Source organism: Triturus cristatus, chromosome 2_1 (genome assembly GCF_964204655.1).
Source record: "Triturus cristatus chromosome 2_1, aTriCri1.1, whole genome shotgun sequence".
Taxonomy (NCBI): Eukaryota; Metazoa; Chordata; class Amphibia; order Caudata; family Salamandridae; genus Triturus; species Triturus cristatus.
The window spans coordinates 428,292,812-428,305,844 of NC_140581.1; the positions used below are offsets into that span (position 1 = coordinate 428,292,812).

The 13,033-nt window shown below is 48.2% G+C and overlaps 1 protein-coding gene across 6 annotated transcripts in view; it reads left to right on the top strand.

Annotated features, from left to right (window-relative positions):
- Positions 1–13,033, top strand: part of MAST4 (microtubule associated serine/threonine kinase family member 4) — a 1,731,733-nt gene that overhangs the window by 761,651 nt on the left and 957,049 nt on the right. The window contains exon 1 of one of the 6 annotated variants that reach the window (XM_085632040.1): positions 8,195–8,563. The exons of the other annotated variants lie outside the window; for them this stretch is intronic. Coding sequence (XP_085488166.1) covers positions 8,525–8,563 — 39 coding nt within the window. The 5' untranslated portion in view covers positions 8,195–8,524. Of the gene's footprint in view, positions 1–8,194; positions 8,564–13,033 lie in introns of those variants that run through there. 6 annotated transcript variants of the gene reach the window in all.

Sequence of the window (13,033 nt, forward strand, 5' to 3'; positions counted from 1 at the left end):
TTTGCAATCATGCACATTACACCGAAAAAGACATACCATCACACAAGCATATCATACCAACACAAACATGATCACATTTACCTGCACACACATCATATTGCATGTACCTACTAGTAAGTATATGCCAGTATGCATACACGCTGTATACGACCACGACACTCTATCACATATACAAGATACACTATCCCACACACCTTGCACTTACATGGTCACACCACCACACTTGCACCATCCCACACATGCATAATATCTCCTCTTGCATACATATCTACCCTTCCACTCACTCATCTACTCACTTGTCATTGGAATGTGTGTATCCACATAACGAGCCAGAAATTCACTGACCCTTGTTCATCTACTTCTATCAAGCATCTATTCGCTCATACGACTACTTACACATGAAATCGCTTACACATCAATCCACCGAACTACTCAACAATTTGCCTACATATGCGCTCACTGTCCCATTCATATATTACCGTATCCATCCACCCATTCAGCCAAAAACAAATATTCAGCCACAGTTCATATGGCATTAACCTTTAACCATCCTCAACACTTTAAACATTGACGCTCGTGTATCAAAAATATACCCAATTATCCATTAACTCACTCATTCATCTATCAATTTAGCTTTTTACTTAATCACCTATTCATCCACTTAAACACTGGTCAACTCTTTCATCCCCTCACTCACCTGTCCATTCTTCTCCTTCCCACCAATTAACCCTGCATCTCATCCAACCATCATTCAATCTATTCGCCCTTCTATTCTTAAAAAAACGAAAAATATAAATGGAACATGAAGAGTGGAAAGTTTGTAAAAGAATGGATTTCAGTAGGTTGCTTTTCTCAACCTGGCGGTCAACAATGGTTCGAGGAAATACATGTATCAGAATCATGTTCTTCAGCTGTGATTTGCATCAAAATCACATACAAAATGACCCCATAGATATCTGGGGCAGTGAAACATCCCTGGTGTGGTTCAGTGAAGCCTGGTGCTCTGTATCATTGTTTCCTCCCAAAACACTAACAAATGTTTAGGTCTGAACTGAGACATTGCATGCACTGTCGCTTGAAAGAGCTTTTATTAGCTGACAGTGGGCTTAGAAGCCCACGCATTGCTTACTTTTAGGTAGCATCATTGTTGCTGTCCTTTCCTTGCTTTTCTGTGATTAGTGTGCGTTACCTTCACTTCCTCTTTGTGTGTTTGCCTCTCCTGTGGAGCATGGCCCAAGTACTTGTGTCATTCCACTACTTGTGCTTTTTGGAGCTATATTTTGCTTTTAGTTGAAGCACTCCATAAGAGTGTAGGTATTTGCAGACCGTTTACCTCATGTGCTTCTACCCCCTCCCATCCGCCTCTCTCTCTCTGTGCTGTTACTTGCTCCCTCTCATCCCTCTCTGTGTTACCGCTTTCCCGCTCCATGTTGTTGCTTGCCCCCTCCCATCCCCCTGCCCCTCTTTGTGTTGGTTTTTGCCTTCTCCCATCTTGCTTTGTGTGGTTTCTTGCCATTGCTGACCCTCAAGTCTTGCTCTGTGCTTTTGCTTGCACCTTCTGGCCCTGTGCATGGCTACTGTGCAGCATGGCTGGATTTTTTTTTAAAGTGCTATGACACGGTCATCTCTGGCCACATCATAGCCATTTTTAGGGCAAAGAAGAATCAATCAGTGGAATTGTAAGCACGCTACTCACCCATGAGGGTCGCAATGTGCTGGGAGGGTGGGGGGTGAGCTGCTCCCCATCAGTCGAAATGCCAAGTCTTGAGAATCTTCCTGAAGATGTTCAGGGAGGGGTTGCATCTGATGTTGAGCGGGAACTCATTCCTGGTCTTGGCTGCGATGTAGGAGAAGGTTCTTCCAACTGTTCTGGCTCTGCGAATGTGCCGGGTTTCGGCGAGGGGAAGGTCGGCAGATGGAGGTTTATCTTGGGTACATGGAAGGAGATCCTCTCGTTGAGGTATTGAGGTCTGGTGTTGTGGAGGCATTTGTAGGCGTTAGTGAGTATCTTGAAAGTGACTCTTCTCAGCAGGGAGCCAGTGGAGGTTCCGTCGGTGTTGGGTGGTTCGTGTCAAGGAATGCCGAGGACGAGTCTGGCTGCGGTGTTCTGTATGGTCTGGAGCTTGCGGAGTAGAGACTTGTTGATCCCGGTGTAGAGGGCGTTTCGGTAGTCCAGTCTGCTGGTTATGAGTGTGTGGGTGACGGCCTTCCTTGACTCGGCGGGGGGGGTTGGGGGGATGCACTTGAAGGTCTTTCAGAGAATTTGGAGGGTGTTGAAACCGCTGGAGGCGACTGCGTTGACCTTTCGTGTCATGGAGACGGAGGAGTCTAGTACGATGCCGAGGTTTCAGGTGTGGTTCATGGGTGTGGGGGGACTGCAGAGGGCCATAGGCCACCAGATGATGTTGCATGCCGAGGAGGAGGGTCCAAGGACGAGGGCTTCTGTCTTCTTCAGTTGAGCTTCAGGCAGTTTCTGCTGATCCAGGATGTGACGTCCTTCATTCCTTCCTGGAAGTTGAGTCTGGTGGTGATTGGGTCCTTGGTGAGGGATAAGATGATCTGGGTGGTGTTGGCGTAGGATACTATGCTGAGTCCGTGCTGTATGACGATGGCAGCGAGGAGGGCCATGTAGATGTTGAAGAGCGTGGGACTGAGCGATGATCCTTGGGGCACTCCGCAATTGATTTCCATGGATTCGGAGAGGAAAGGTGGTAGTCTGATTCTTTGGTTTCTGCCAGTGAGGAACAAGCGGATCCAGTCAAGGGCGGTTCCTTGTATGCCGGCATCATGGAGTCTGGCGGTGAGTATGTGGTGGGAGACGGTGTTGAACGCTGCAGAGAGGTCGAGTAGGATCAGGACTGCGGTGTGTCCTTGGTCGAGGAGGGTGCGGATGTCGTCTGTGGCGGTGAGTAGAGCGGTTTCGGTGCTGTGGTTGCTGCGTTATCTGGATTGGAAGGGGTTGAGGATGGAGTTTTCTTGGATGAATTTTGTTAGATGTGCATTGATGGTCTTCTTGGTGACTTTGGCCGTGAAGGGGAGGAGAGAGATGGGTCGGTAGTTCTTGAGATCGGTGGAGTCAGGTGAGGGCTTCTTGAGCAGGGGTGTGACTTCTGCGCGTTTCCATTCATCGGGAAAGATGCCGGTCTTGAAGGTGGTGTTGATGGTGTGTTGTAGTTCGGGAGCGATAGCGTTGGTGGCTCTGTGGAAGGAGTGCGGGGGGCAGGAGTCCATGGGGGCCCCTGAGTGGATGCCTTTCATTGTCGAAGTGGTGTCTTCGGTGGTGACTGGGCTCCAGGAGGAGATGGTGGGCTGGATTGCGTTGCTGGAGCAGGAAGTGGTTTCGGAGTGGGGTGTCCGGTCGCTGAAGTTGTCGTAGAGTGCCATGATTTTCAGATGGAAGTAGGATCCAAGCTTCTGAGCTTGTCGCAGAAGTCCTGGGAAGGGGTGAAGTCTGTGGTTTCGCTGGGGGGGCTTGGTAAATTCCTGGATGATGCTGAAGAGTTGCTTGGAGTTGCCGGCGTTGGCAATGATCTTGTTTTGGATCAAGGTCCTTTTGGTGGATCTGATGAGTTGGGGGTATTCTGTCATGGTGTTTTTGTAGGTGGTGCGGTCTTCTGGTGTTTTGCTGTTTCTCCAGTTCTTCTCAAGACGTCTACAGGTGCATCTGGATATTTGGAGGTCGGCGGTGAACCAGGTGGCTTTCCTGGGGCGTTGTCTGTCGGGGTTGCGTAGTGGTGCAAGCTTGTCTGCGCAGCTGGAGATCCATCTGTGGAGTCCTTTGGCTGCGAGGTTGACGCCGGTCGACATGGTGGGGGCGTCGGTGTCGAGGGTGGAGTTGAGTTGTTCCTCAGTGACTTTGCTCCAGTTCCTTCATGGGGGGGCACGGTGCAGGTTTGGGCGGCATGGGTTTGTCTTCGTGGAAGTGTACGCAGTGGTGGTCTGTCCATGGGGGTTGCGTGGTGTGGCTGAAGTGGATGTTGTTTCCTCCTGCGAAGATGGGGTTGAGGGTGTGTCCGGCCTTGTGGGTGGGTGTGGTGACGAGTTGTTTCAGTCCGATGTTGGCGAGGTTGTCCAGGAGGGTGGTGGAGTTGTGGTCGCTGGGGTTGTCGAGGTGATAGTTTAGGTCTCCGATGAGTTCGTAGTCCATGGAGGCGATGGTGTGGGGTGCGATGGGGTCAGTGACGGTAGTGGCGAACGAAGCGTGGGGCCCAGGGGGTCTGTAGGCGAGGGTGCTGCGGAGAGTGGATCTGGGGCTGGTCTGGATCTGGAAGTGAAGGTGTTCGGTGGTGGGGAAGGAGACCGTGGTGGAGGTGGAGAGTCGGAAGGAGCTCTTGTGTATGATGGTGAGTCCTCCTCCTGGGCGGTTGGGGCGGTCTTCCCTCTGGATCTTGTATCCGTTGGGGATGGCGGTGGCGATGTCGGGGGTGGAGGAGGTGTTTGTCCAGGTTTCTGTAAAGAAGGCGACGTCTGGCGAGAGGGTGTCGAGGAGGTCCCAGATCTCTATGGCGTTTCTGTGCAGGGAGCGCACGTTGAGGATGATGCACTTCAGGGCTTCGGTGTTTTTGGCGTTCGGTGCGGGGGCCGTGGGAGTACGGTCGGAGGTGAAGGAATGGCAGCAGTGACGGCAAGAGAACTGGACGTGGGTGGTGTTTGGTGTCCACCGTTGGCAGTTGTTGTTCCTTCCGGGGTTGAGTGCGAGGAGGGCAGCGGAGTTGTAGCGGTGGGAGGTTGCAGATTCAGGGTTCCTGGCGCTGGCCACGGTTGGGCCGTGGACGGGCACAGACGGGCTTGCGTTTGGCACGCCTTTGGCAAGAAGACTTCTTGAGGACATTCTGAAAGCTTCCCTGGGTATGCATTTCACCCACTGCTTACAATTGACTTTGTATTGTGCTTGCTTTCTATAGTCTAGCTTTATTTGTTTTTAGGCTGCCTGGCATGTCTTTGTCCCTCCAGTAGAGCATAGTCTGTTTGCCACCTCTCTGACTAGCTCCTTGTAAACTTCCACAAGGGCTCACTTTCTGGGAACTATTTTTTCTTTTTCGTGAGGTACTCTAGGAAAGTACATATGTTTTCAGTTGGCCCCTGTATTCTAGTTCACAGCAGGAAACTGCTGTACTTTTTTTTAAAAAGGTTTCCTGCCTCCTATCTTTCTCCTTGACTGATTCTACTTATCTCTGCCACTACTAGATGCCTGTGAGGAACAATGCTCCATCTACAAGCTTATTTATTTTGATCAGTGCTCTTTACTGATAGCATAATTTAAACTACAATATTTCTTAATTTCGCGCCCATGCCCTAGGCACTGGACGTCGCGGTTTGGAGGGGGGGCTGAAATGCCCCCTAATAACCGTGCTGGAGTTCAGAAGTGAATGAGAAAAATAAAAGGCCTTTAAATTTTGTTTTTAGACAAAGGTCAAATGTTAGGCTCTGTCTCCCAAGGACCTTGTTGTTTACTTGTCTTTCTGCACTGCAAAGAGAGAGTGTATATGTGACAATCTTGCTGGGTATTGGAATGTAAAATGGCTGCAGGATGTTATTTTTCTTCTAGCACACAGCAAAATGTAAATGCCAGTGAATTAATTGTACAAATAGCTCAGAATATATCAGAATTAGAAAACCACAAATTAAGCAAATTGTTTTGTAATTCTGAAGTTTAATGGAAACAAATATTTTTATAGGATCAAAACAAATCAATACACTTGTTGATGCCGATTTACACGCATTATCATTTGTGTGCTGTATAGTCGTATCAGTAAAGCTGTATGTCTATGCACTTGTAATATTCATTTCACTTGAATATTTGTTTGCCGTAATAGCAATGCACTACCACACAATGTATGCTCTACTCAACTCCACTCCATGACACTCTACTCCACTGTATGCCACTCCACTCTACCCCATGCCACTCTTCACCCCTCCAATCCCCTCCACTCTACACCATTCTACTCTAAACTCCTCGCCCCTTCACTAAACACCACTCTACACCGCTCCACTCTGTCATTCTACTCCACGCAACTTTAGGCCACACCACTCTGCGACTCTCTACTCCACGCCACTCTATGCCCCTCCAGTCCCGTACACTCTACAATACCCTCGGCTACTTCACTCTAAACCACTCCACTCTACTGTATGCCACTCCACGACACTAGTCCACTCTACTGTGCCACTCCACTCCACGACACTCTCCCACAATACAACACTCCACACCACCCCATCTGACTCCACTCTATTCTATGCCACTTTACTCAACCCTACTCCACTGCACTCTACCACACTTTAATCCACTCTATGCCACTCCACTCTGACACTTAACTTACTCCACAACACTGCTCCACTCTATGCCACTCCATGCTACACCACTCCATAAAACTATACTCCACTGTACTTCGCTCTATGAAACTCTACAACTCTCTACTCCACTGTACACCACTCCACCCTGACACTTTACTCCACTTTAGACTGCTCCATTTTACATCATACGGCACTTCACTCTACACCACTCCACTTTACACCCCTCCGACACTCTACACTCCTCCCCTCTTACATTGCACACCTCTCGGACACTGTACACCTCTCGGACACTGTACACCACTCTATGCCACTTCACTCTACACCACTCCACTCTACTTTACACCACACCACGCCCCTCCACAAGACTCTACACTACTTCACTCTACACTGCTCCACTCCACTTTACGCCACTCCACTCTACTCAAGTCCACTTGACTCCACTGTACAACACTTCACTCTGCTCTGATACTCCACTCGAGGACACTCCATGCCACTCTATTCTACTCAACTCTACAACACTCTACAACACTCTACTCCATTTCAGTCTTAACACTCTACTACCCTACACTCCGTACCAATCCACTCTACGACACTCTACTCCACGACATTCCACTTTACCTACTCCACTACACAACACTACTCCACGACACTCTACAATACTCTACGGCACTCCACTCGCCTCCGCTCCCTTTTATTCCACTAACTTGCCATGCAGGTGTACAACATAGTAAATCACTTTGGCAAAGCCAAAGGCTCTTGCATAAGCCAGACTTATTGGATTTACCAATGCTTGTTTTTATTGGTGGTGGGAAGGATGGCAGAAGGTATCTATACCCACCTTGTTGCACTCAGTTCCTCCATCTGAGATGCCTCCTGCCCCCGCCCCCGCCCTTCTGCAAACCATTAAAAAGTAAAAAAGCAACTATGATGCGGCTGCATCGTGGCATTTAAAAAAAATGTTTTACTTTCAGCCATGCTGCGCCGCAGCCACGCAAACCTATTTGAGGTGAGATCTATTACCTTCGCCAATGCTTGATTGATAAAAGGATTAACGACGGCTGGAAAGAAAGAGGCTGTTGCTTTCATCAGGCAGCACAAATGCGTATCTCCGACTCTTTGCTAACATTCTAACCCATGGCTGGTCTGCGGATTGGCACGCTGCTCTGAAGAGACTTTAAATGGAGAGCGCGCACAGTCACTGGCACTTTTACTGCACCTGGGTGTTTAATGTCAGCTTGCCTTGACCTTTCCAGACCTAGGGGGATATTGCAATTTGATAGCGTATTGCATATAGATAGCCTGCTGGTCGCATCCAGCTCGTAAAACTGCCCAGGAGCCTGGTTCTCTTGGAGCTGTCTGCCCAGGGGGCTCGTGCGCCTGCTGCGCGCGCCGTACTGCAGTCCTCGTTTATGAATGGAGAACCGGGTGGCCGGCAGAACACTTAATATTCATCTCGCATTGAATTGGAATACGATGAGCGCGAGCGAGGAAAACAAGCTGAGGCAGACTGTGAAATTGCTCGTGATGGGCACGGCAGCGCCGCGCCTCTCCTGCTTGCAATATAGATTCGTTTTGCAGTCAATAATTATTTTTTGTTTCTGCCGTCCTCACATTTTCCCCGGGTCCCTTTAATGCCTGTATCTTTGACTGAAAACAATTGACTTGTTTATTTGTTTCCCCTCGCATGCTGGTGGAGGGCTGTCGGCGCGGACGGAAGCAGCAGGTCTGTCTCCTTGCGTCGCTGGGAGGCTGCATGCCTGCTGGGCTGCGCTTGTTCTCTTTGGTTCCGTCCAGCAGGGGTGGATGTGTGCTGCCACCCCTGCCAGCCGCGCCCACCTCCAAGTTCAGCAGTTCCCCTTAGTGAGGGGTCGCTGCGGCAGCCTCCTGACACTTTGAGCCCGGCGCTGACGCTCTAGGCGGTAACCCAGGGACAGCGCTGGTGGCCGGCGCGCTCTCACTGCCCTGCGCCTTGGCCGGATTCCCTGCGCTTCCAGGCGCCTGCGGCCCACTTGCTGCTGCTCAGCACAGTGTGCTGCGGGCATACGGGATCTCCGAAGTTGTTGGAGTGAATAACTCATTGAGGGCAGCTGACTCCCCCTCTCCAATGGGAGAAGCCGTGATGTAACTGTTCGGCGGCTGCTGGTTGTGAATCGCCCTGCTGTGAGGTCTGGCTCCTGTGCAGCATGGAGGGTCTGCCGCGGGAGGACTGAGGGGAGCCGCGGGACCCGCTGCCATGGACGAGTCCAGCATCCTGAGAAGACGGGGGCTGCAGGTAAGGACGACCGTTCAGTGCATGATACCGGCTTAGCGCGCCGCCACTAGGCGCTAGAGAAAGCGCTACTTCCCTTGAAACGAAATGCAAAATCCACCATGCTGTTTGTGTTCTACAGGTATGAATTTGTGCGGACTGCCTCCTCCTAACTCTACATATATGTGCATTTCATGCTTCAAGAATAAATTGAACCCACCTCAATCGTTTAAAAGTGCTGTGTTCTTTCCAGCGTCACACTGCTCATTTGAAGTTATTAACTGGTGAAAGCGGGTCTTCACGGGACCGTGCGTGAAACGCAGACTGCACGGAGTTTCCCTGCATGCTCCTTGGATAGAAACCGAGCTGGTCTCCTCCGTCTGTTGCCTCCAGAGCGGCTGCCGCTCCGCGGGTTAGTTTGGAGTTTGTCCTCCCAGGCATCGGTGTGTGCTATGTTTCTACAGTGTGCGCGGGAGGTGCGCTTCACCGCACCCCGCTCACTACTCACTCGGCAGTCACTACATGTTGTCTGCGTGAGCGATTGTTGTACGAGAATCTACAAATCCGCCAGCGAGTAACCCACACAACACATCAGCAGGTCTCCCGCCCCAGCCCGTGGTAAGTTTCCAAGCGCTATATTACACGTTGTATCGTGCTGCTTTCACCAGAGTTTCAGTGTGCTGATTGGACAACAGGAGAGCAGCCCTTTAATCCACTTCATTTTAATTCGCCATCTCTTACCGAATCCGTCATTTACGCTTCTAAGTGGCGTTTAATGTATTCCGCAGCTCGCGGCCGGCTCGTTCACTAACCCCGGTTTACACATGATTCACTGCTTCTAGACCAGCTTTGTGAAGCTAAACACGGATTTCCTCCTCCTAAACCCGGCCTAATCCTCGGTGTAATGTAAACAGGATTTCTGTTGCCGCCATAAATTTCATCCAGGCCCTGTGCGCTACTGTAGGGGTTTCTTAAAGCATAATGTGGAATTTTATTAATAAATTATGTTCTTCGGGTGCCATCTGTGTAAGCCGCCACGTTGTATACAACTTGTTGGCCGTCATATAACACTTCCATCTGTTTCACGCCGCTCTCGCTGACTTTGTTTATGTTGATATCTGCAAGTGCGAGCTTCCCATTCACACATTTCTCCGAGTCTGCGCGCCGCGAGGAGCTGCAGTTTCCAGGGTAGCGCTGTAGGACTAGTGATGCCCCGAGGCGCACAGAAACAACTAGTTACCATGTCGCTAGTCTTGACTCAGCCATGTTGCAGTCAGACTTTTCATGCGAGCCAAACGCTATGGCAGGTGCTCGCCTTTTTACACAAGAGGCGTTATAACCAGAGTTGAAGAGCCGCCCCCAAATCCTACTTGTTAAAGTTCTGTTACTGAGTATGTTTTAAGCAGAGGCGTAGCTAGAGCTTCCGGCGCCCGGGGCTATCCCTCAGATTGCCGCCCATGGCAGGTAGCGGGGGGGGGTGGGGTGATGCTGGGTAAAAAGAACGGCGACCACTTGAAAGAGGTCCTAGAGACACGTGATATCGCCGCTAATAGTTACCTCGATCATGCAAGTTACATGCACATACATGATACAGGCCAAGGCTACACAGTTGAATACACCGGCAGTACAAAGACATACAATTGATGGACGGAATGCAGAACAAATCAAAACATTCACCTCCAGTCAAGAGATCAGGGTTAAATCCATCATTCTTTTGCTCACCATGCCACCCCAGTTTAGACCTGGCTATATGCAAATCAAGACTGATTTGTATATGGCTGGGTCCAAACTGGAATGGCATAGGGAGCAAAAAAACGAAGGCTTTAGGCCCAGATCTCTGTACTGTGGTGAATGTATGACATTGTTCTGCATTCTGTCCCTTAATTGTTCTTTTTGCAATAATATGTAAGTTCAGAGGTATCAAGGTTGACTTGTTTGCAACCTCCAGCATATTTAACCAAAAATATGACCAGAGTCCTATATGCAGTGGCAATGTGTTGGTCTGAATAGATGTTATTACACCTTCCTAAATTGAGGCTATTAATAACTCATCGCAATTTATTTCTGCTTTTGAGTACTCCTCAGGACTTTAAAAAGTTCATGATTGTGTTGTATGACTGTCAGATGCTTGCTAACCAACATGATTTCAGATCTGTGCTGTGTTTATTCACAATGGTGGCTGCGCCTTCCTCGGTGATGACTCCCAAATATGACTGGACACTTTCACTTTCATGCACACTGCGTCCCCTGTCTAGCTTGCTGACCTGATTTCCCACTGCTTGCTGTTGGCTTTTTGTTCTTGGGAGATTATTGATGCCAGAGTTGCTCGCTGTGGAGCCATTGTCTCCGGCCTGGGTCAGGCTTGCCCTCACAGCAGCTCACTTGTGGTGAGTGTCCAAGGGCAGTCAAAACCTTGTCTCGTTGCAAACCATTGCAAAGATGTAAGAGGAACATGTCTAGGAATCAGATGTCACTTTAAAGTTTTAAGGTCCCGCCTTCGTGTGTAAGTGGCCCTAACATCCAGTGTCACACTGAGAAAACATGAGCGATCTTGGTGGCCTTTGGTGAGTGGAAGTAAGAAACCTTTGTAAAGGCAGCTGGTTTCCCTTCCTTTCTTTTGCACCCTGCATTCTGAGTGACTATGGCTACTCTAGAGCCATGCATGTAAAACGTGACTTGCATTAACATAGAACACATGCTTGTAAATGCTGAACTCTAGTGATGCGCCTACACACATACTAGACCAGAAATTTCACTTATAAGGTGGTGGCTATGGAAGATCAAAATAAGGAGTAAAGATACCTATTAACATGTATTTGATAACACAAGTAAGAAGAGTAATGATTTCATTCTCGGGAATGTTCTAAGATGAAATTGTTCCTATCGCTTGCCAACAACACCAAAGACCGCAATCGCGAATTTCGACCTGAAGCAAACTTCAGTTTCTTTATCGCCTGCTGTTCGGTGCTCAGCAGCATGACAGGCTGTCTTTTAAACCAAGGCTAGCTTGAAACCTATGCTAATTCCTTCTGTATCTGGGACCCCATGCTTCTTTACCCCATTCAGTTCTGAGTTTTTTCTTGGAGATCCATCAATGAATTTAACCATGCATCATAAATAAAGCTTCTTAGGGAATGCCAGTTTTCCTGATAGAGTTAATTAGAGTGTGAGTCAAAAGCAAACCAGTCGAAGCCTGGAAAGGCTTAGGTTCCTCTCACAAATTAAGTAACTGAGGGAAAGAATTACATTTTAAATGTGGCTGACAAATAAGCAAGAAATAATCTTTGTGAGATTTTAAAAAACCAATGGAAACTTCATAGCTTTACTTGATCATCCATAGGGGATAAAGGATGTAACGCACATTTTATAAACCCCTAAAAAACACCAAATAGCTTGTTTAAAGATTCAGAGGTCTTCACAAATAGGGTTAAACCGAACAGTGAAATATAAAATCCTAACAAAACCAGGTGTGAGAAAAATTGAAAGCTCCTTTAGGCATACCTGACAGTAGACTCACATAGCCCCAACATCAGACTACAAGTGTCCTCTGCAATACAGGTTGTTTTGTGTTCAGAAAGTTACAGCCGGTAACTGTATGCACACAAATAACAGAAGGAAGTAGTCCTTTAAAATCTAAAATATATTGATATATACAGAAGTCAATCAGTGAATCAAAGTTGATACAAGCATGAGTGTACATCATTAAAAGTGGCATGGATCAGGTGCCTTTAAAGCACACTGTTGGGTTCAAAACAGAGATATTAGGAATAAATGCATTTAGAAAACGATGGGCCATAGGCACAAAAATCTGGTCACAAAGTACTGGCTGCATATTGTGAACAGTTAAGATGTGCTATAGGTTTATTCTTAAAAATCCAAGTCGTTGTGGGTCAGAATTTGACCTACCTTTTGAAAATTAAGGTAGATCACAAATTGCGACAGTACTACTGGAGAAAATTACAGGGATGGTGGCCTGCTGGGGTCAGCAGACCACCAGGTCTGTGATTACTTTTTAGTCAATTAAATTTTTGATGCTAAGTGGTGTAATGTGGTCAAACGTTTTGATTTATGATTGGAAATGCAATAGGTCTTGCAATTGTTTGATTTAGAGCAATTGACATTGCAAATGTTAGTGTATATCTGTAATAAAAAAAAGGTAAATGAAGCCTTTAAAGCATGCTGTTTAAATACACACGACAAACAGTTTCCATTAAAATGACTGACTGTGAGGGCCCCTGAACAGCTGTACTGTACAGCTTCCTCCTCCCCCGTCACTAGCAATCACCTCGGCGGCCTGCTCCAAATATAATTACCACTCTCCTCACGGTCAAATTTTGGGCACAAATATTTCTCACATCATGTATAATCTCCTGGTTAATTATCCATCGTAGCCCTTTTCCCCTTCTTGGGCCTCTGTCTTCGGGGGGGGCTGGTGCTTGTCCGCTCTTCATAAAGATTGTCAGTGCTTCGCCACGTCTTTGTGCTCAGGCGCCG